General features: G+C 43.0%; 1 protein-coding gene across 2 annotated transcripts; it reads left to right on the top strand.

Moving 5' to 3' along the window:
- Positions 1 to 7,537: 7,537 nt before the first annotated feature.
- Positions 7,538 to 15,404, top strand: LOC143767281 (uncharacterized). Of its 2 annotated transcripts, XM_077255491.1 has the most exons (7): positions 7,538 to 7,591; positions 7,816 to 7,965; positions 8,095 to 8,274; positions 8,357 to 8,480; positions 8,564 to 8,661; positions 10,660 to 10,750; positions 13,727 to 15,404. In XM_077255491.1, exons 1-7 carry the CDS (start codon positions 7,565 to 7,567, stop codon positions 14,647 to 14,649), a joined length of 1,593 nt encoding a protein of 530 aa, XP_077111606.1. In that variant the 5' UTR covers positions 7,538 to 7,564; the 3' UTR covers positions 14,650 to 15,404. The 2 variants fall into 2 exon arrangements, with proteins under 2 accessions (XP_077111606.1, XP_077111607.1); XM_077255492.1 differs by having other exon boundaries at positions 7,588 to 7,965.
- The last annotated feature ends 9,506 nt before the right edge of the window (positions 15,405 to 24,910 follow it).

Raw genomic sequence — 24,910 nt, 5'->3', positions numbered from 1 at the left:
TACAGGACAGGAGGAGTGGTACTGTGCAGTGTATATATACAGGACAGGAGGAGTGGTACTGTGCAGTGTATATATACAGGACAGGAGAAGTGGTACTGTGCAGTGTATATACACAGGACAGGAGAAGTGGTACTGTGCAGTGTATATATACAGGACAGGAGGAGTGGTACTGTGCAGTGTATATATACAGGACAGGAGGAGTGGTACTGTGCAGTGTATATACACAGGACAGGAGAAGTGGTACTGTGCAGTGTATATATACAGGATCGGAGGAGTGGTACTGTGCAGTGTATATATACAGGACAGGAGGAGTGGTACTGTGCAGTGTATATATACAGGACAGGAGAAGTGGTACTGTGCAGTGTATATATACAGGATAGGAGGAGTGGTACTGTGCAGTGTATATATACAGGACAGGAGGAGTGGTACTGTGCAGTGTATATATACAGGACAGGAGAAGTGGTACTGTGCAGTGTATATATACAGGATAGGATGAGTGGTACTGTGCAGTGTATATATACAGGACAGGAGGAGTGATACTGTGCAGTGTATATATACAGGATAGGAGAAGTGGTACTGTGCAGTGTATATATACAGGACAGGAGGAGTGGTACTGTGCAGTGTATATATACAGGACAGGAGGAGTGGTACTGTGCAGTGTATATACACAGGACAGGAGAAGTGGTACTGTGCAGTGTATATATACAGGATAGGAGGAGTGGTACTGTGCAGTGTATATATATACAGGACAGGAGGAGTGGTACTGTGCAGTGTATATATACAGGAGAAGTGGTACTGTGCAGTGTATATATACAGGATAGGATGAGTGGTACTGTGCAGTGTATATATACAGGATAGGAGAAGTGGTACTGTGCAGTGTATATATACAGGACAGGAGAAGTGGTACTGTGCAGTGTATATATACAGGACAGGAGAAGTGGTACTGTACAGTGTATATATACAGGACAGGAGAAGTGGTACTGTGCAGTATATATATACAGGACAGGAGGAGTGGTACTGTGCAGTGTATATATACAGGACAGGAGAAGTGGTACTGTGCAGTGTATATATACAGGACAGGAGGAGTGGTACTGTGCAGTGTATATATACAGGACAGGAGGAGTGGTACTGTGCAGTGTATATATACAGGACAGGAGGAGTGGTACTGTGCAGTGTTTATATACAGGACAGGAGAAGTGGTACTGTGCAGTGTATATATACAGGATAGGATGAGTGGTACTGTGCAGTGTATATATACAGGATAGGAGAAGTGGTACTGTGCAGTGTATATATACAGGACAGGAGAAGTGGTACTGTACAGTGTATATATACAGGACAGGAGAAGTGGTACTGTGCAGTATATATATACAGGACAGGAGGAGTGGTACTGTGCAGTGTATATATACAGGACAGGAGAAGTGGTACTGTGCAGTGTATATATACAGGACAGGAGGAGTGGTACTGTGCAGTGTATATATACAGGACAGGAGGAGTGGTACTGTGCAGTGTATATATACAGGACAGGAGGAGTGGTACTGTGCAGTGTATATACACAGGACAGGAGAAGTGGTACTGTGCAGTGTATATATACAGGATCGGAGGAGTGGTACTGTGCAGTGTATATATACAGGACAGGAGGAGTGGTACTGTGCAGTGTATATATACAGGACAGGAGAAGTGGTACTGTGCAGTGTATATATACAGGATAGGAGGAGTGGTACTGTGCAGTGTATATATACAGGACAGGAGGAGTGGTACTGTGCAGTGTATATATACAGGACAGGAGAAGTGGTACTGTGCAGTGTATATATACAGGATAGGATGAGTGGTACTGTGCAGTGTATATATACAGGACAGGAGGAGTGATACTGTGCAGTGTATATATACAGGATAGGAGAAGTGGTACTGTGCAGTGTATATATACAGGACAGGAGGAGTGGTACTGTGCAGTGTATATATACAGGACAGGAGGAGTGGTACTGTGCAGTGTATATACACAGGACAGGAGAAGTGGTACTGTGCAGTGTATATATACAGGATAGGAGGAGTGGTACTGTGCAGTGTATATATATACAGGACAGGAGGAGTGGTACTGTGCAGTGTATATATACAGGAGAAGTGGTACTGTGCAGTGTATATATACAGGATAGGATGAGTGGTACTGTGCAGTGTATATATACAGGATAGGAGAAGTGGTACTGTGCAGTGTATATATACAGGACAGGAGAAGTGGTACTGTGCAGTGTATATATACAGGACAGGAGAAGTGGTACTGTACAGTGTATATATACAGGACAGGAGAAGTGGTACTGTGCAGTATATATATACAGGACAGGAGGAGTGGTACTGTGCAGTGTATATATACAGGACAGGAGAAGTGGTACTGTGCAGTGTATATATACAGGACAGGAGGAGTGGTACTGTGCAGTGTATATATACAGGACAGGAGGAGTGGTACTGTGCAGTGTATATATACAGGACAGGAGGAGTGGTACTGTGCAGTGTTTATATACAGGACAGGAGAAGTGGTACTGTGCAGTGTATATATACAGGATAGGATGAGTGGTACTGTGCAGTGTATATATACAGGACAGGAGGAGTGGTACTGTGCAGTGTATATACACAGGACAGGAGAAGTGGTACTGTGCAGTGTATATATACAGGATAGGAGGAGTGGTACTGTGCAGTGTATATATATACAGGACAGGAGGAGTGGTACTGTGCAGTGTATATATACAGGAGAAGTGGTACTGTGCAGTGTATATATACAGGATAGGATGAGTGGTACTGTGCAGTGTATATATACAGGATAGGAGAAGTGGTACTGTGCAGTGTATATATACAGGACAGGAGAAGTGGTACTGTACAGTGTATATATACAGGACAGGAGAAGTGGTACTGTGCAGTATATATATACAGGACAGGAGGAGTGGTACTGTGCAGTGTATATATACAGGACAGGAGAAGTGGTACTGTGCAGTGTATATATACAGGACAGGAGGAGTGGTTCTGTGCAGTGTATATATACAGGACAGGAGGAGTGGTACTGTGCAGTGTATATATACAGGACAGGAGGAGTGGTACTGTGCAGTGTATATATACAGGACAGGAGGAGTGGTACTGTGCAGTGTATATATACAGGAGAAGTGGTACTGTGCAGTGTATATATACAGGATAGGATGAGTGGTACTGTGCAGTGTATATATACAGGATAGGAGAAGTGGTACTGTGCAGTGTATATATACAGGACAGGAGAAGTGGTACTGTACAGTGTATATATACAGGACAGGAGAAGTGGTACTGTGCAGTATATATATACAGGACAGGAGGAGTGGTACTGTGCAGTGTATATATACAGGACAGGAGAAGTGGTACTGTGCAGTGTATATATACAGGACAGGAGGAGTGGTACTGTGCAGTGTATATATACAGGACAGGAGGAGTGGTACTGTGCAGTGTATATATACAGGACAGGAGGAGTGGTACTGTGCAGTGTATATATACAGGACAGGAGAAGTGGTACTGTGCAGTGTATATACACAGGACAGGAGAAGTGGTACTGTGCAGTGTATATATACAGGACAGGAGGAGTGGTACTGTGCAGTGTATATATACAGGACAGGAGGAGTGGTACTGTGCAGTGTATATACACAGGACAGGAGAAGTGGTACTGTGCAGTGTATATATACAGGATCGGAGGAGTGGTACTGTGCAGTGTATATATACAGGACAGGAGGAGTGGTACTGTGCAGTGTATATATACAGGACAGGAGAAGTGGTACTGTGCAGTGTATATATACAGGATAGGAGGAGTGGTACTGTGCAGTGTATATATACAGGACAGGAGGAGTGGTACTGTGCAGTGTATATATACAGGACAGGAGAAGTGGTACTGTGCAGTGTATATATACAGGATAGGATGAGTGGTACTGTGCAGTGTATATATACAGGACAGGAGGAGTGATACTGTGCAGTGTATATATACAGGATAGGAGAAATGGTACTGTGCAGTGTATATATACAGGACAGGAGGAGTGGTACTGTGCAGTGTATATATACAGGACAGGAGGAGTGGTACTGTGCAGTGTATATACACAGGACAGGAGAAGTGGTACTGTGCAGTGTATATATACAGGATAGGAGGAGTGGTACTGTGCAGTGTATATATATACAGGACAGGAGGAGTGGTACTGTGCAGTGTATATATACAGGAGAAGTGGTACTGTGCAGTGTATATATACAGGATAGGATGAGTGGTACTGTGCAGTGTATATATACAGGATAGGAGAAGTGGTACTGTGCAGTGTATATATACAGGACAGGAGAAGTGGTACTGTGCAGTGTATATATACAGGACAGGAGAAGTGGTACTGTACAGTGTATATATACAGGACAGGAGAAGTGGTACTGTGCAGTATATATATACAGGACAGGAGGAGTGGTACTGTGCAGTGTATATATACAGGACAGGAGAAGTGGTACTGTGCAGTGTATATATACAGGACAGGAGGAGTGGTACTGTGCAGTGTATATATACAGGACAGGAGGAGTGGTACTGTGCAGTGTATATATACAGGACAGGAGGAGTGGTACTGTGCAGTGTTTATATACAGGACAGGAGAAGTGGTACTGTGCAGTGTATATATACAGGATAGGATGAGTGGTACTGTGCAGTGTATATATACAGGATAGGAGAAGTGGTACTGTGCAGTGTATATATACAGGACAGGAGAAGTGGTACTGTACAGTGTATATATACAGGACAGGAGAAGTGGTACTGTGCAGTATATATATACAGGACAGGAGGAGTGGTACTGTGCAGTGTATATATACAGGACAGGAGAAGTGGTACTGTGCAGTGTATATATACAGGACAGGAGGAGTGGTACTGTGCAGTGTATATATACAGGACAGGAGGAGTGGTACTGTGCAGTGTATATATACAGGACAGGAGGAGTGGTACTGTGCAGTGTATATATACAGGACAGGAGGAGTGGTACTGTGCAGTGTATATATACAGGAGAAGTGGTACTGTGCAGTGTATATATACAGGATAGGATGAGTGGTACTGTGCAGTGTATATATACAGGATAGGAGAAGTGGTACTGTGCAGTGTATATATACAGGACAGGAGAAGTGGTACTGTACAGTGTATATATACAGGACAGGAGAAGTGGTACTGTGCAGTATATATATACAGGACAGGAGGAGTGGTACTGTGCAGTGTATATATACAGGACAGGAGAAGTGGTACTGTGCAGTGTATATATACAGGACAGGAGGAGTGGTACTGTGCAGTGTATATATACAGGACAGGAGGAGTGGTACTGTGCAGTGTATATATACAGGACAGGAGGAGTGGTACTGTGCAGTGTATATATACAGGACAGGAGAAGTGGTACTGTGCAGTGTATATACACAGGACAGGAGAAGTGGTACTGTGCAGTGTATATATACAGGACAGGAGGAGTGGTACTGTGCAGTGTATATATACAGGACAGGAGGAGTGGTACTGTGCAGTGTATATACACAGGACAGGAGAAGTGGTACTGTGCAGTGTATATATACAGGATAGGAGGAGTGGTACTGTGCAGTGTATATATACAGGACAGGAGGAGTGGTACTGTGCAGTGTATATATACAGGACAGGAGAAGTGGTACTGTGCAGTGTATATATACAGGATAGGAGGAGTGGTACTGTGCAGTGTATATATACAGGACAGGAGGAGTGGTACTGTGCAGTGTATATATACAGGACAGGAGAAGTGGTACTGTGCAGTGTATATATACAGGATAGGATGAGTGGTACTGTGCAGTGTATATATACAGGACAGGAGGAGTGATACTGTGCAGTGTATATATACAGGATAGGAGAAGTGGTACTGTGCAGTGTATATATACAGGACAGGAGGAGTGGTACTGTGCAGTGTATATATACAGGACAGGAGGAGTGGTACTGTGCAGTGTATATACACAGGACAGGAGAAGTGGTACTGTGCAGTGTATATATACAGGATAGGAGGAGTGGTACTGTGCAGTGTATATATATACAGGACAGGAGGAGTGGTACTGTGCAGTGTATATATACAGGAGAAGTGGTACTGTGCAGTGTATATATACAGGATAGGATGAGTGGTACTGTGCAGTGTATATATACAGGATAGGAGAAGTGGTACTGTGCAGTGTATATATACAGGACAGGAGGAGTGGTACTGTGCAGTGTATATATACAGGACAGGAGAAGTGGTACTGTACAGTATATATATACAGGACAGGAGGAGTGGTACTGTGCAGTATATATATACAGGACAGGAGGAGTGGTACTGTGCAGTGTATATATACAGGATAGGAGAAGTGGTACTGTGCAGTGTATATATACAGGACAGGAGGAGTGGTACTGTGCAGTGTATATATACAGGACAGGAGAAGTGGTACTGTACAGTATATATATACAGGACAGGAGGAGTGGTACTGTGCAGTGTATATATACAGGACAGGAGAAGTGGTACTGTGCAGTGTATATATACAGGATAGGAGGAGTGGTACTGTGCAGTGTATATATACAGGACAGGAGGAGTGGTACTGTGCAGTGTATATATACAGGACAGGAGAAGTGGTACTGTGCAGTGTATATATACAGGATAGGATGAGTGGTACTGTGCAGTGTATATATACAGGACAGGAGGAGTGATACTGTGCAGTGTATATATACAGGATAGGAGAAGTGGTACTGTGCAGTGTATATATACAGGACAGGAGGAGTGGTACTGTGCAGTGTATATATACAGGACAGGAGGAGTGGTACTGTGCAGTGTATATACACAGGACAGGAGAAGTGGTACTGTGCAGTGTATATATACAGGATAGGAGGAGTGGTACTGTGCAGTGTATATATATACAGGACAGGAGGAGTGGTACTGTGCAGTGTATATATACAGGAGAAGTGGTACTGTGCAGTGTATATATACAGGATAGGATGAGTGGTACTGTGCAGTGTATATATACAGGATAGGAGAAGTGGTACTGTGCAGTGTATATATACAGGACAGGAGGAGTGGTACTGTGCAGTGTATATATACAGGACAGGAGGAGTGGTACTGTACAGTATATATATACAGGACAGGAGGAGTGGTACTGTGCAGTGTATATATACAGGACAGGAGGAGTGGTACTGTGCAGTGTATATATACAGGACAGGAGGAGTGGTACTGTGCAGTGTATATATACAGGACAGGAGGAGTGGTACTGTGCAGTGTATATATACAGGACTGTAGAAATGGTACTGTGCAGTGTATATACAGAGTTAATGCAAAGATATGGATGCGGTTTCTTCGTGTACACACACACACACACGGCTCCGCTCCGTACACCTCCTACACACACGCCTCTGCTACATCCACACTTTAAACCCCTCATGACCCCACAGATAAACTTCCCCTCATCCAGCACCATGACAACCAGCACAGCAGAGTCCTGCATACACTGAGGCCCCTGATCATGTGACCCCTGACTCCTCCCCTCCTGTGACCTCATCCCAGGTCCTGTGCGCACAGAGCAGCCATATATGTGGTGTGCGGCTTTGCAGGTGGAGGTAGGTGCTGGAGATTCTCCATTACTGGGCGCAGGGGACATTAACCCCCTCAGTGCTGAGCCTGTGATAAATCTCTGTATGTGACTATATTGGGACTGTGTGTTATACTGGGGGCAGGACGGGGCCATGACTGGATGTAGTGATCATGTGACGCCGGTAACAGCTCCGGAGATTTCTTACATGGGATCTTTATGATGTTACATCGTCATCTTCTCCCCATTCAGGTCCCTACAATATCGGATCCTCTCAGTGGAGATCTTCTATATAAGAGAATTCTCCTGAGTGACCCTACAAGGATGGATAGGGACAGGGACAAGATGGCGGAGAGGATATTACACCTCACCCTAGAGATCCTCTTCCGGCTTACTGGAGAGGTGAGAGATTCTGATGACGTCACATTACATCATTCTTATCTATGGGAATAACAGATGGACAGAACTGGAGAGGTGAGGACTCTGGAAATGTCTGTAGTGAGGTTTATTAATGTGTCTCTCCATAACCAGGATTACACAGTAGTGAAGAAGACCTCTAGTGAGCGCTGTCAGGCCGATGTGTCTGAGGGATGGGGAAGACCCCTGAGCCCAATCACAGGGCCTCCACCTCACCCCCTGATACATGAGGACATCAATGACCAGAAGATCCTAGAACTCGCCTACAAGATGATTGAGCTGCTGACTGGAGAGGTGACACTGCTGGGAATGCTGGGACATTATACAGTAACACTATGGAGGGATCGGGGGATGACGGTATCATTGTATGTGTCAGGTTCCTATAAGGTGTCAGGATGTCACCGTCTATTTCTCCATGGAGGAGTGGGAGTATTTAGAAGGACACAAAGATCTGTACAAGGACGTCATGATGGAGGTTCCCCAGCCCCTCACATCACCAGGTAATAGACAGGACTAAATACACACGGTCTATAATTATCTGTATGTAAAGAATGAATTCAGTCCCTGTATGTGTTTCCTCCAGTTCTATCCAGTAAGAGGACAACACCAGAGAGATGTCCCCGTCCTCTTCTTCTACAGGACTGTAAACAAGAAGATCCCAATGTTCCTCAGGATCATCAGGTAGATAGAGAGAAGGTGTCATGAGATCTTCCCTATGATGTGTATAAGGCTATGAAGGTCTTGTGTTCAGTCTTGTTTTATCCCCTAGCATTAGACACTCAGCGGCCAATTTATTAGACTCCGGTGCTTTCCTAATTGCAACTTTCCCGTATACAAATTAGACCTGTAATCCCGGAGTGTAATATAAAATAAAGTGATCATTTTTCAGTATGAAACCACATTACACTGGGAGTATTGAGCACTTCAACAAGGCTTAGTTGTCAGTGTTATGATAAGGCCAACATTTTGAAAAACTCCTAAAGAAGTGTTAGTACTGAGACTATTGTGATTGAGGGAAAGGGGATCCACAAAACATAAATGACTTGTTCAGGAAGTTATCAATAACTGTGCTGAGGAGCAGGTCGTGCACATTGTTGGAAATTTCAACTGAATACAGATCTGGAGTCCAACTAACAAGTTAGAATACAATCATTGGACCGAAGCACAGAAAGTCTATTACAACAGATGCCCAGTCCCAGTGCCACCATTGTCTGAGAGAAATGGAAACCAAAAACTTAATTGAACAATAATGATATCACTGAGCAGTGGAAAACATTGTGCAGTCAGATGACTCCAGATTTCTGTGCTGATTAGTGGGTCAGAAGCTCATACAAGCAGCAGGAATCCATGTGTCCTTTCTGTTAGGTGTCATCATTTCAGGCTGGTGCTGGAGGAGTAACGGCGGGGGATGTATTCTTTTTTGATTATGGGTCCTTTGTTATCAGTAGATGGCTGTTTGGACATTAGGGCTTACAGAAGCATTTTGGCCAATCAAGTTCATCACTTCATGGCAGCTGTTTCCCCTACGGTAGAAGGACAATGCACCATGTCACAATGGTCACTAGTCATGGATTGATTCCAGGAACACTTGTTTCCACCATGGCCTTCATTGTCTTCAGGTTTTAATCATATAGAACAGAGGTGTCAAACTGCATTCCTCGAGGGCCGCCATCAGGTCATGTTTTCAGGATTTCCTGAGCATTCCACAAGGTGCTGGAATCATTCTGTGCAGGTGATTAAATTATCACCTGTGCGATACAAGGAAATCCTGAAAACATGACCTGTTGGCGGCCCTCGAGGAATGCAGTTTGACACCTCTGATATAGAACATTTCCAGGATGTTGTGAACAGTCTTTTACACCTCATGTCAGTATCTCCATCTTATTTGCGGACGGGCCAATACTCTTGCAGAATTACTTCTTGATCTAATGGAATCTATTACAAGATTAATTATCTGTGATTCTGAAAAGAAAACCTCACTAGATGGGTGTCTCTAGTAATGTGGCCATTCAGTGTGTGTTTTATACCTGGTGGAGATGACAGGGTAAGGCTACTTTCACACTAGCATCGGGCTCGGCCCGTCGCAGTGCGTCGGGCCGAGGTCACCAACGCTAGCGTTGTCTCCGCCGCTCAACGGGGGCAGCGGATGCATTTTTCCAGCGCATCCGCTGCCCCATTGTGAGGTGCGGGGAGGTGGGGGCGGAGTTCCGGCCGCGCATGCGCGGTCGGAAAAAGCGGACCGTCGGGAGCAAATAACATTACGTTTTTTGCTCCCGGCGGACCGCCACAACACGGCGCAACCGTCTCATGACGGTTGCGACGTGTGGCAATCCGTCGCAATGCGTCGCTAATGTTAGTCAATGGAGAAAAAACGCATCCTGCAAGCACTTTTGCAGGATGCGTTTTTTCTGCAAAACGACGCATTGTGATGGAATGCAGTTAACGCTAGTGTGAAAGTAGCCTAAAGCTGATCATAGACATTAGATGTTGTCTGGATCAATTTTCTACTTATGGAGACTGCTGGCTAGAGTAAGGAGCCAAGAGATTGGATTTATACAGGAGACCTGTAACTATGTGATCACTACTGCTGTCATTTTTGATCATCATGATAATTTATGATCTTTTCTGATCTTCTGATTTTTTTCCATCGTTCTCTGACTCTTACAATTTTTCTTTCAGGGTAAATATCTGCCCCGTATTAATACTACAGAGACATATATGAGAGGTGATGAGCGGTGTAAAGAGGAGATTCCCACAGATAACCGCACAGGTGAGTATAACCTAAAAAACAATCAGTGCAAGGAGCGCACATCGGGTTGGCTCCATCCCAGAGGGAGCACAAATTCATTATGGGTATTTATTTATGCGCCATGATTGTGCATATAATAATATATGATTATTTTTGTGACATGTTCGGACATTTCATCTCTTGCACATATCTGGTCAGTTTACATTATCTGTCTTGCAGCACATGATAATTATTATTATATTACATTATATGGTGATTTGCTGCAGACTTCTGCAATTTCTGGTATAACCCTGTATTTTGTAAACCTACTATCATCCACTCTGATAATTACATAGTATATTTTTCCCCTAATTAAACACGTTGATTATGTGTCTGTATTCCTAAATCTTAAACAGATTTTGGCTCCCTTCCTCATGCTTGTACAATCATGTTCTTAAATTCTGACATCTTGCCTCTGGTAATTTTTGTTTACATTACACTTGATCCATTTTTCACTTTATATTTTATATGTGTGATAAAAGATATTGATGGTTTTTAATTCACTCTTATTCCTAGTATTGTTTTTGTTTATAGTTCTGTAATCATGGTGCTTTTTTGGTACCATGACATATCAAGCACCTAACCTGTTTATTTCCTTTTGTTTTTCCACTTTTGATGCAGCAGAGATACTTCTGTATTCACAGTCTTGTTTAATACAGGACACATAGTGGATGTCTCTTAATATATTTTTGACGTTTGTCAGTGCCGGGGATCCGAACTCAAGACCCCTGATATGGAAGGTAGAAACATTACTAGGGAGCCACTGGTTGTGCTGTTATGTACAGGAGAATTTTCTCAGCCCAAGAACCTCAAAAGCATTCTTTACATGCATAATATGACGTTATATACAGATATAATTCCAGAACATTATAAGTGCTGAAAGTGATCACCAGAGATTTATACCTATAGAATTACTATTAAAAATTTTTACAAAATCATCACAGTAAACATGGACATATGTTGTGTCCCTGTAAATGTAACAACATGTACAATATAGTGATTTATGGTGATCGATAAATAGTGTGAATAAAAATGACACCTTTGTTTTTATTCATATTATATTTGTTTTTATAACTGTATAAAAAGCTAATCATGCAGAACTTTGTTTTCCATTCTAAAAAAAGAACACAGTATGGAACCCAGATGGACCCCACAACAATTAACAGGACCACTCCGCTACCGTTTGCTTCAATTGTGCAATAGTTTAGTTTTAGATGTAAATTCCATTTTCCTGAAATGGAAAAGACGAAACTCACAAATACTGGTGTAATCACACTCCAAAGCTGTCCAACTTAAGGTACCTTCACACTAAACGATATCGCTAGCGATCCGTGACGTTGCAGCGTCCTGGCTAGCGATATCGTTGTGTTTGACACGCAGCAGCGATCTGGATCCTGCTGTGATATCGCTGGTCGTTGCTCAAAGTTCAGAACTTTATTTGGTCATCAGATCGGCGTGTATCGTCGTGTTTGACAGCAAAAGCAACGATGCCAGCAATGTTTTACAATGGTAACCAGGGTAAATATCGGGTTACTAATCGCAGGGCCGCGCTTAGTAACCCGATATTTACCCTGGTTACCATTGTAAAAGTAAAAAAAAAAACAGTACATACTCACCCTCTGATGTCTGTCACGTCCCCCGGCGTCAACGCTGCTGCTCAGAGCTTCCTGCACTGAGTGTGTCAGTGCCGGCCGTAAAGCAAAGCCCAGCGGTGACGTCACCGCTGTGCTCTGTACTGCCGGCGCTCACACAGTGCAGGGAAGCGGATGCCGGGGGACGCGAATGTAAGTATGTACTGTTTGTTTTTTTACGTTTACGCTGGTAACCAGGGTAAACATCGGGTTACTAAGCGCGGTCCTGCGCTTAGCAACCCGATGTTTACCCTGGTTACCAGGGGACTTCGGCATCGTTGGTCGCTGGAGAGCTGTCTGTGTGACAGCTCTCCAGCGACCAAACAGCGACGCTGCAGCGATCGGCATCGTTGTCGATATCGCTGCAGCGTCGCTTAGTGTGAAGGTACCTTAAGTATGGAGACTTGTCTGTGTTTGATCAGATTTGCGAATTGAACTCCCCTGTCAAAGGGAATGGGTCTGCATTTCCGGTTAGCACATACATGCCATCCAGAATATCCAGGTCCATTAATTGAATCAGAATGGTGTAGGTTTACATTTTTTTTCTTCGTGGACCACAAGACACCACTATTTTTCTAGTGCAGAATTTCATACTATGAATATGTCCCATGGAGAGGGGAAGGATGACGGAGAAATCACATACATGCCTGGTGGTGGGTAACTGAACTTCAGCTGTGCTAGTTCATGAGAAATCAAAACATATCATGTGATCATTGTCGGCAAAAATCTCGAGAAGAAAATCTTTGAATATGGAAGACGTGAAAAAAGCATCTATAAGCAGGATAACTCAATGCATAAAACAGATATGTGTAACTTTATTCACTACAGAAGCTTAGTCAGATATGTGGTTACTTATTTGTTGTGCACAAAGGTGGCCGTAGCCGTTAAGCTAGGTGATCTTTGGAAGAACCAGCGAATGTCAACCATGGATTACAGAGGACACTGCTGCAAATTCATTTTCAGATCTCCAGTGCTCCCATATTCATGATGGAATACATTGTTATCTGTTGACTTCCAATACAAATACAATAGTATAAAGAATGATTTCTCTTATCTTTCACCTCTCACTTAGTTCATATATATATATATATATATATATATATATATATATATATATATATATATATATATATATATATATATATATATATATATATATATATATATATATATTCTATCCTACACTTGCACGAGAGCCATGGCTTATTTTTACATGACCATACTGCTGTGCTCTATGCTAGATGCATGGAAATTGTATAGAATAATATAAATATTAATATAAGTTTAATGCAGTGTTATTAACAAATAATAATTTTACTCTTGGCAGATGATGTTACCAGGAACTCTGAGGGACATCTGATATTTTCAGATTTTGCAGCAGGTGATCATGGTATCACATCAGATACATATGAAGAACATTTAATTATCCCAGATATACCTCAAGCCCTTCTCATGAAAAATCATTCATCTGAACCTTTTCAACAGGTGCTTTCTTCTGCTTCATTAAAGGAAAATGTGAAAAACAAAAATCACAAAACTACCAATGATCTTGAAGTACACACAGGGGAGAAGCAATTTTCATCTGGGAAAAGTTACAGTATTAAATCAAGATTTATTTTATATCGGAGAAGTCACTCAGGGAATAAACTATTTTCATGTTTAAAATGTGGGAAATATTTTAAAAGGAAAGCACATCATGTTTCACATCAAAAAATTCACACAGGGGAGAAGCCATATTCATGCTCAGAATGTGGGAAATGTTTTAGTGAAAAAAAAATTCTTGTTAAACATCAAAGAACTCACACAGGGGAGAAACCATTTTTATGTTCTGAATGTGGGTATTGTTTTAATCAGAGAGCAAATCTTGTTAGACATCAGAGAACTCACACTGGGGAAAAGCCATTTTCATGTCCTGAATGTGGGAAATGTTTTCTAGATAAATCCCATCTTGTTACACATCAAAGAACTCACACAGGGGAAAAACCATTTTCATGTTCAGAATGTGGGAAATATTTTGTAGATAAATCAAATCTTGTTAAACATCAGAGAACTCACACGGGAGAAAAGCCATTTTCATGTTCAGAATGCGGGAAATGTTTTATAGATAAATCAAATCTTGTTAAGCATCACAGAACTCATATATTGGAGAAGCAATTTTCATGTTCAGAATGTGGGAAATGTTTCACCCGTAAATACGATCTTGTTAAACATGAAAAAACTCACACAGGGGAGAAGCCACTTTTGTTTTAAATCATTACCTTGTGAACATCTAAACTAAAAATTACAAGTTATAATCAAATAAAGTCACTTTTCTATAAGAGAAAGGGAAAACCACCTAGTGCACTGAATGATTATGTACATAATTACCAATGACCATTTGTTTAAAAAGTAATTACAATCCATTGGACCTCAATCGAGTTTCGTCGTCTCTCCACAAGTCTGGAAGGAATGTAACTGTCCGTTTTGGTAGCTTCTTAGCTTGGGTGCACCTCCATCCTCCGTGCATCTTGAGACACTGTATTGACTACATATGCCACAGTGAAAACAAATCCACGGCATTTCTAGTACTGTCCACTATGCATTATGCAAGGTTATGTGTGAAGATGACAACAAGAAGCAGGAAATAATAGACTTTGACAATGAAACCAAGGATGGCGTTAATACAAATGTCAAATTGTGCAAACCTTAAAATGTCTCTAAGCACATTAAGAAATGGCCGTATTTTTTAATCTCTTCAATGTATCAGCAATAAATGCTTGTTATTTATAACATGATTAATAAGACTAAAATTACCTCAAGAGAATTTCTGATACTATTTTTGATAGGATTCGTAAGAGGTCATAAAAGTACAGAAATTACAAAATTGCCAAGTTTCTTGAAAATACGATTCAATGATGACACCGAGCTTTCATTTCTGGAAGTAGGTTGATGTCATTTGTAAGTGGGACCTAGTGACCAAAAAAAAACCAAAACAAGATCTGATAATTGCAAGAAATTTATATACAACTAGCTGTACTACCCGGCTTCGCCCGGGTTAATGACTGCTGTTAGCAAAATAGAATGTGTTAACAAAAATTTATTCTGCACACAAAAACCACAAAACAAATAGATAGAAATGTAATTATTAAAAGGCAAAAACTAAGCAAATAGAAGCATTTCACAACATATATTAGCTTTGTTATACTGAGAATGTCTTTGTTGCCTATATTAACCAATCAGAGCTCAGGTTAATTAACTGTAGCAAAATAGAAGCTGAGCTGTGATTGGTTGCTATTGGCAGCCTGATAAATCCCCAGCCAACAGGAAGCCCTCCCCCCTGGCAGTATATATTAGCTCACACATACACATAATAGACAGGTCATGTGACTGACAGCTGCCGTATTTCCTATATGGTACATTTGTTGCTCTTGTAGTTTGCTTATTAATCAGATTTTTATTTTTGAAGGACAATACCAGACTTGTGTGTGTTTTAGGGCGAGTTTTATGTGTCAAGTTGTGTGTGTTGAGTTGCGTGTGGCGACATGCATGTAGCGACTTTTGTGAGATGAGTTTTGTGTGGCGACATGCGTGTAGCAACATTTTGTGTGTTGAGTTGCATGTGACAGGTTAGTGTAGCAAGTTGTGTGCAGCAAGATTTGTGCATGGCGAGTTTTGCGCGTGGCGAGTTTTATGTGTGGTGCATTTTGAGTATGTGCAAGTTTTGTGTGAGGCAACTTTTGCATGTGGTGCAACTTTTGTACATGTGGCAATTTTTCTGTGTGTGCAAGTTTTGCATGAGGTGAGTTTTCCATGAGGTGAGTTTTGCACGTGTGGCGAGTTTTGCGTGAGCCTAGTTTTGCATATGGCGAGTTTTGCATGTAGCGAGTTTTGAGTGGTGACTTTTGTGTTTCGACTTTTATGTGGCGAGGTTGGTGTGTGTGTGTGGTGAAATGTGTGCTGAGGGTGGTATATGTGTTCAAGCACGTGGTAGTGTGTGGCGCATTTTGTGTTTGTGTTCATATCCCCGTGTGTGGTGAGTATCCCATGTCGGGGCCCCACCTTAGCAACTGTACGGTATATACTCTTTGTCGCCATCGCTCTCATTCTTTAAGTCCTCATTGTTCACATCTGGCAGCTGTCAATTTTCCTCCAACACTTTTCCCTTCACTTTTTCCCCATTATGTAGATAGGAGCAAAATTGTTTGGTGAATTGGAACGCGCGGGGTTAAAATTTCACCTCACAACATAGCCTATGACGCTCTCGGGGTCCAGACGTGTGACTGTGCAAAATTTTGTGGCTGTAGCTGCGACGGTACAGATGCCAATCCCGGACATACACACATACATACATACACACATTCAGCTTTATATATTAGATATACCTGTATGTAATCTCCTGTATATAGTATATACCTGTGTGTCATCTCACCTATATATAGTATATATCTGTGTGTCATCTCCTGTATATAGTATATACCTGTATGTCATCTCCTCCTATACATAGCATATACCTGTGTCATCTCCTCCTGTATATACTATATACCTGTAGGTAATCTGCTCCTGTATATAGTATATACCTGTGTGTCATCTCCTCCTGTATATAGTATATACCTGTATGTCATCTCCTCCTGTATGTAGTATGTACCTGTATGTCATCTCCTCCTCTATATAGTATATACCTGTGTGTCATCTCTCCTGTATATAGTATATATCTGTGTGTCATCTCCTCCTGTATATAGTATATACCTGTGTGTCATCTCCCCTGTAAATAGTATATACCTGTGTGTCATCTCCTGTATATAGTATATAGCTGTATGTCATCTCCTCCTGTATTAGCCCTCGTTCACACGTTATTTGGTCAGTATTTTTACCTCAGTATTTGTAAGCTAAAATGGCAGCCTGATAAATCCCCAGCCAACAGTAAGCCCACCCCCTGGCAGTATATATTAGCTCACACATACACATAATAGACTGGTCATGTGACTGACAGCTGCCGGATTCCTATATGGTACATTTGTTGCTCTTGTAGTTTGTCTGCTTATTAATCAGATTTTTATTTTTGAAGGATACCAGACTTGTGTGTGTTTTAGGGCGAGTTTCGTGTGTCAAGTTGTGTGTGTTGAGTTGCGTGTGGCGACATGCATGTAGGGACTTTTGTGAGATGAGTTTTGTGTGGCGACATGCGTGTAGCAACTTTTTGTGTGTCGAGTTGCATGTGACAGGTTAGTGTAGCAAGTTGTGTGCAGCAAGTTTTGCGCATGGCGAGTTTTGCGCGTGGCGAGTTTTATGTGTGGTGCCTTTTGAGTATGTGCAAGTTTTGTGTGAGGCAACTTTTGCATGTGTTGCAACTTTTGTGCATGTGGCAATTTTTCTGCGTGTGGCAATTTTTCTGCGTGTGCAAGTTTTGCGTGTGGCGAGTTTTGCACGTGTGGCGAGTTTTGCATGTGGAGAGTTTTGCGCGTGGCGAGTTTTGAGCGGCGACTTTTGTGTTTCTACTTTTATGTGGCGAGGTTGGTGTATGTGTGGTGAAATGTGCACTGAGGGTGGTATATGTGTTCGAGCACGTGGTAGTGTGTGGCGCATTTTGTGTGTGTGTTCATATCCCCGTGGTGGTGTGATTATCCCATGTTGGGGCCCCACCTTAGCAACTGTACAGTATATACTCTTTGGTGCCATCGCTGTCATTCTTTAAGTCCCCCTTGTTCACATCTGGCAGCTGTTAATTTGCCTCCAACACTTTTCCTTTCATTTTTTCCCCATTATGTAGATAGGGGCAAAATTGTTTGGTGAATTGGAAAGCGCGGGGTTAAAATTTCACCTCACAATATAGCTTTGACGCTCTCAGGGTCCAGACGTGTGACTGTGCAAAATTTTGTGCCTGTAGCTGCGACGCCTCCAACACTTTTCCTTTCACTTTTTCCCCATTATGTAGATAGGGGCAAAATTGTTTGGTGAATTGGAAAGCGCGGGGTTAAAATTTCACCTCACAACATAGCCTATGACGCTCTCGGGGTCCAGACGTGTGACTGTGCAAAATTTTGTGGCTGTAGCTGCTACGGTTCAGATGCCAATCCCGGACATACATACATACATACATACATACATACACACACACACACATTCAGCTTTATATATTAGATGAGCACCATTAGAAGATACAGCTCTGGTAAAAATTAAGAGACCACTGCAAAATGTTCAGTTGGTCTGATTTTTCTCTTTATAGGTATAATTTTGAGTAAAATGTAAATTGGTCTTTTATTCTATAAACTACTGACAACATGTCTCTGAAGTTCCAAGCAATACATTTTGTATTTATTTTCTGAAAATGAGAAATGGTCAAAATAACAAAAAAATGTATTGCTTGCAGACCTCCAATAATGCATAAAAACAAGTTCATAATCTTTTAGAAACAACAATACTCACGAAGAGCTCAGAAATCAATATTTTGTAAAATAACCATGATTTTTAATCACAGCTTTCATGAGTCTTGGCATGCTTTCCACCAGTCATTCACACTGCTTTAGGGTGACCTTATGCCTCTCCTGGTACAACATTGTAAGCAGTTCTTCTTTGTTTGATGGCTTGTGACTATCCATCTTCCTCGTGATTACATTCCAGAGGTTTTCAATGGGGTTCAAGTCTTAATTGACCTAGCTGTGTGGCATGGGGAATTGTACTGCTGTAAAAAAACAGTCCTCAGAGTTGGGGAACATTGCCTGAGCAGAAGGAATCAACGTTTTTTTCAGGATAACCTTGTATGCGGCTTGATTCATACGTCCTTTGCAAGGATTAACCTGCCCAATTCCAGCCTTGTAAATTCTAAAAAATTCCAGTAAATTATTTGTGAAAAAAAGTTAAATGTTCATTTTTTTTTTTTAAACATTCCAAAACTTCATGTGAAGCACCTGAAGAGTTAGTAAACTTCATGAATGTGGTTTTGAGCACCTTCAGGGGTGCATTTTTTAGAATTGCACCACACTTGGGTATTTTCTGTCATATAGACCCCTCAAAGTGACTTCAAATGTGATGTGGTTTCTAAAAAAAAAATGGTGCTGAAAAAATGAAAAATCGCTGGTCAACTTTTAACCCTTATACCTTTCTAACAAAAAAAAATTTTGGTTCCAAACTTAAGCCGACGTAAAGTAAACATGTGGGAAATGTTACTTATTAAGTATTTTGTGTGACATATCTCTATAATTTAAGGGCATGAAAATTCAAAGTTGGAAAATTGCTAAATTTCCTAAATTTTCGCCAAATTTCCATTTTTTTCACAAATAAACGCAAGTAATATCAAAGAAATTTTACCACTATCATGAGTTACAATATGTCACAAGAATACAGTTTCAGAATCACCGGGATCCATGGAAGCATTCCAGAGTTATTACCACATAAAGGGAGAGTGGTCAGAATTATAAAAATTGTCCTGGTCATTAACATACAAACTACCCTTGGGGGTAAAGGGGTTAAACAGGGGTTTGGCCATCATAGGGTTCACATCTGACTATGCTGAAAATTCTGCCATTTCTGGGCTACTGTAAAATTTTGTTGGAGTGTGTTATACAAATTATTGACACCAGTTTGCTGAAAAAAAAGTTACCTACAGGCCAGCTATTTTAAACAGGGGTTTGGCAGTCGCAGGCTTCACATCTGAGTGTTCAGAAAATTCTGCCATTTCTGGGCTACTGTAAAATTTTGTTGGCGTGTCTTATACAAGTTATTGACACCAGTTTGAAGTAAAAAAAAATTACCTACAGGGCATTTTTTTAAACAGGAGTTTGGCAATCACAAGTTTCACATCTGAGTGTGCAGAAAATTTTGCCTTTTCTGGGCTACTAGAAAATTTTGTTGGAGAGTGTTTGTAAGGTGTGCAGGGGGCCAGTTTAATGCCCTGCACTCCTTGCATACGTCCCTGGTATATTTCATATGTCATGTAATGTTTATACATTGTGTATTGCATTGTACTTAGTTCATGTGTTGTAAAGATATAGGGATAGTGTAAAGGTACCTTCACACTGAGCAACTTTACAACGAGAACGATCCGTGACGTTGCAGCATCCTGGTTAGTGATCTCGTTGTGTTTGACACGCAGCAGCGATCTGGATCCCGCTGTGCCATCGCTGGTCGGAACTAGAAGTCCAGAACCTTATTTGGTCGTCAGATCGGCGTGTATCGTCGTGTTTGACAGCAAAAGCAACAATGTCAGCAATGTTTTACATGGAGGTAACGACCTGTGAGAACGATAAATGAGTCACCGTTACGTCACTGGATCGCTCCTGCATCGTTCTGGAGCTGCTGTGTTTGACATCTCTACAGCGACCTAAACAGCGACACTGCAGCAATCGGCTCGTTGTCTATATCGCTGCAGCGTCGCTGAGTGTGACGGTACCTTTAGACTTAAGGCCCCGTCTCACATAGCGATTTACCAACGACCAGCGATACGACCTGGCCGTGATCGTTGGTAAGTCGCTGTGTGGTCGCTGGGGAGCTGTCACACAGACAGCTCTCTCCAGCGACCAACGATCAGGGGAACGACTTCGGCATCGTTGAAACTGTCTTCAACTATGCCGAAGTCCCCCTGCAGCACCCGGGTAACCAGGGTAAACATCGGGTTACTAAGCGCAGGGCCGCGCTTAGTAACCCGATGTTTACCCTGGTTACCAAAAAAAACAAACACTACATACTCACTATCTGATGCCCGTCAGGTCCCTTGCCGTCTGCTTCCTGCTCTGACTGAGCCGCCGTACAGTGAGAGCAGAGCGCAGCGGTGACGTCACTGCTGTGCTCTCACTTTACGGCGGCAGTCAGAGCAGGAAGCAGACGGCAAGGGACCTGACGGGCATCAGATAGTGAGTATGTAGTGTTTGTTTTTTTTACATTTACGCTGGTAACCAGTGTAAACATCGGGTTACTAAGCGCGGCCCTGCGCTTAGTAACCCGATGTTTACCCTGGTGACCAGTGAAGACATCGCTGGATCGGTGTCACACACACCGATTCAGCGATGTCAGCGGGACCTCAACGACCAAAAAAAGGTCCAGGCCATTCCGACACGACCAGCGATCTCACAGCAGGGGCCTGATCGCTGGTACGTGTCACACATGGGTTGAACTAGATGGACTTACAGTCTTCCTTCAACCTTAATAACTATGTAACTATGTAACATAGCGAGATCGCTACTGAGGTCGCTGTTGCGTCACAAAACTTGTGACTCAGCAGCGATCTCGCTATGTGAGACGGGGCCTTTAGACCAGTAGGGGGGAGCACAGTAGAATACAATAGAATAGGGATTAGTTAAACCAATAGGATTTTATCTGGTTAGGAGGGGCTAGGAAAAGAGTAGTTGGGGAACTTCCTGAAGTTAGTGTGTGTATGCTTGGAGCAGGGACAGGACAGTCGTGTCCAGGGGAACGTTCAAGCAGAAGAGCCCAGCGGTCCAGGGCCTAAGAGCTGACAGTCACGCAGTAGCGGAGGAATATCAGAGCCAGGGCCGGTTTTAGGCAAAGTGGGGCCCTAGGCAATGTTTAAAATGGGGCCCCAAATGCTAACATATTGCACATCATACAGAAGCATTTCGGTTGTATTTACTTGCTCTGAGTTCAGGCCGCTAAACAAGTGTGATCGACAATACTGAAGTCGTTGGACGCTTGTTTCCCATCCTCTTTCCACCGTCTGAGAAAGAATGAAGGGGACAGAACGATCACTAACATCACCATACAGTATCATGCTATCAGCAGCACATCTACAGTTTACACCCGCGATGTGCTGATGAGAGCAATGATTTTTATTCCAGCATAAACAATCCAATCACCCAATGAATATGCAGCATTTTGCTTGTTTAGTATAATACACCCTATAGTCCTCCATTTATTAAAATATACTCCTCAGTCCTCCATATAGTATAATACTCTCCTCACAGTGCTCCATATAGTATAATGCACCGCCATAGTCATCCATGTAGTACAATTCACTTCCCATAGTATAATGCACCCCATAGTTCTTCATATAGTATAATGTATTCCCCATAGTCCTCGATACAGTATAATGCAGCCACCACCCCACAGAGTATAATGCAGCCATATATAATATATATATATATTATGTATAATACAGCCCACACAGTAGTGTATAGCACAGCCCACACAGTAGTGTATAGCACAGCCCACACAGTAGTATACAGCACAGCCAACATAGTAGTGTAGAGCACAGCCCACACAGTAGTGTACAGTACAGCCCACAGTAGTGTACAGCACTGCCCACAGTCGTATACAGCACTGCCCACAGTCGTATATAGCACTGCCCACAGTAGTATACAGCACTGCCCACAGTAGTATACAGCACAGCCCACAGTCGTATATAGCACAGCCCACAGTCGTATACAGCACAGCCCACAGTCGTATACAGCACTGCCCACTGTCGTATACAGCACAGCCCACAGTAGTATACAGCACTGCCCAGAGTAGTATACAGCACTGCCCACAGTCGTATACAGCACAGCCCACATCCCCCTTCCCTCCCTGCCTCTCTCCTCCCGAGAATGGCCGCACAGTCCAGTAAAAAAAAACACAAGCTCTTTACCGAGCCCGCGCTGCTCCCTGCTCCTGTGTCGGCGGCTGCCGCCGCACTGCCTGGGACACAGTGAGTGCGCGATGATGTGCACCCGCTGTGTCAGAGGCAGAGCGGGGAATGAAGGGAGAGGGAGCGTCAGGTGACGCTCTCTCCTCCATCATTGCATTGAACTGTATCGGCAGACGCCGGTATAGATCAATGCGGCGGGGGAGTCAGCGCTGGCGGCAGGCGGGCCCCCCTGCCTCACAGGGGCCCCATAGCAGCTGTGTGACTTGCCGCTAGCTGGGGGAGCGGGGGCCCCAGGCAGCTGCCTGGTCTGCCTGCCCATAACGCCGGCCCTGACCAGAGCAGCATAAAGATGGTAGCAGCTAAATTTGTGGGAACAACTCTTAACGTCCAAGGCCTATGGCCTAGTAAGGAACAGAAGAGCCATTCTTCGACTTCACCTTTGGACAGGGAAGTGGGCAAGGAACTCTTGAAGCGGGTTAGTCTGAACAGTCAGGAAGCTGCGGCACCGGCAGATCCGGTGGATATTCCTGGAGTAGTGAGGGACAGTACAGGGAACAGAATGGTGATATTCTGCAAAGAATCTTGTGCTGTTTCGGTGACTAAACTGGACGAGCTGAGTAAAATTGTTATGTTGAAGATAACCCTGGACTCTGACTGTCATTGTGTGGTGTTGAAAGAAAAGGAACCCCGGCAGTGTGGAATGGACCCTGACTTACAAGTGTGTGGACTGCAATGAGGTAATGTGACAGAGGGCCAGGGTGTTCCAGTACTAACACCCTCAGTCACGACTACCCCGCTCCGTTTCATCTTATACAAATTATTGACACAATTTTGCTGAACTAAAAAATAGTTACCTACAGGCCACCTATTTTAAACTCATTTGTAGTGACCGTGCAAAATATTGTCCTCCATTTAAAATGGACAAGGCACGTGGCAAGGGATGGGGAACTAGATGTGATGGTGATGGTGCATGCCGAGGCTGTGGGCAAGCTGAAATTGTGGACCAACAAACACCCACATCTTCTTGCCTGACCTTCTTGTCCCAATTACTAGAGGACTGCAGCAGCACACCACTATTGAACCCAGAGCAGTGTCAAAAGGTTGTTGGTTGGATAGCAGATAATGCTTCCAGTCACTTTGCTGCAATCACCACCACCCTGTCTTCCACACTGTCAAGTCTGAGTAGCCGTGAGTCTGGACCGTATATTCCTCACCCTGATCCTCCTTTTTCCCACCATGCCTAGTGCCCAGAGACAACTGATCCCACACTTGGACACTCTGAAGAGCTGTTCACTTTTCCATTTATAGATTCGGGACTCTCACCCAGTCTACTTGAAGTGGGGCAAGAGGAGATGGCATGTAGCGATGCCTGTTGTGAATTCGGTTTGTGGGCTCCCCCGGTGGTCTGTTATGGTAGTGTCTCTTATGTGCCTTCCTCCATCTCTGATTACCTGTCGCCACCCTCTTGGGGAGTTTCCTATTTAAGGCTGCTTGGCTGTTAGTCACATGCCGGCCAACAATGTGCTAGTAGCATTCTGTTGCATTCACCTGCCTCAAGTTCCAGTTCAGCTAAGTTGAATTTTGTTTCTTGTTTTGCTATTTTTGTCCAGCTATCTGCAATGTGACTCTTCAGTGCTGGAAGCTCTTGTGGACAGAAAATTACTACTCCAGTGGCATGAGTTGTCACTGGAGTTTAAAGTAATTTCTGGATGGTGTTTTTGAATAGTGATTTTTAGGTCGACCGTGAAGTAACTCTTTCCTGTCCTTCTGCTATCTAGTAAGCGGACCTCACTGTGCTAAATCTGCTGTTCATCCTACGTATGTCATTTCCTCTGAACTCACCGTCAATATCTGTGGGGGCCTACTATCATCTTTTGGGGTTCCTCACTGGAGGTAAGGCAGGCCTGTATATTCCTCTTATAGGGGTAGTTAGATCTCCGGCTGGCGCGTGGTGTCTAG

Source organism: Ranitomeya variabilis, chromosome 4, assembly GCF_051348905.1.
Source record: "Ranitomeya variabilis isolate aRanVar5 chromosome 4, aRanVar5.hap1, whole genome shotgun sequence".
Lineage (NCBI taxonomy): Eukaryota > Metazoa > Chordata > Amphibia > Anura > Dendrobatidae > Ranitomeya > Ranitomeya variabilis.
This window is presented reverse-complemented; position numbering and strand designations above follow the sequence as displayed.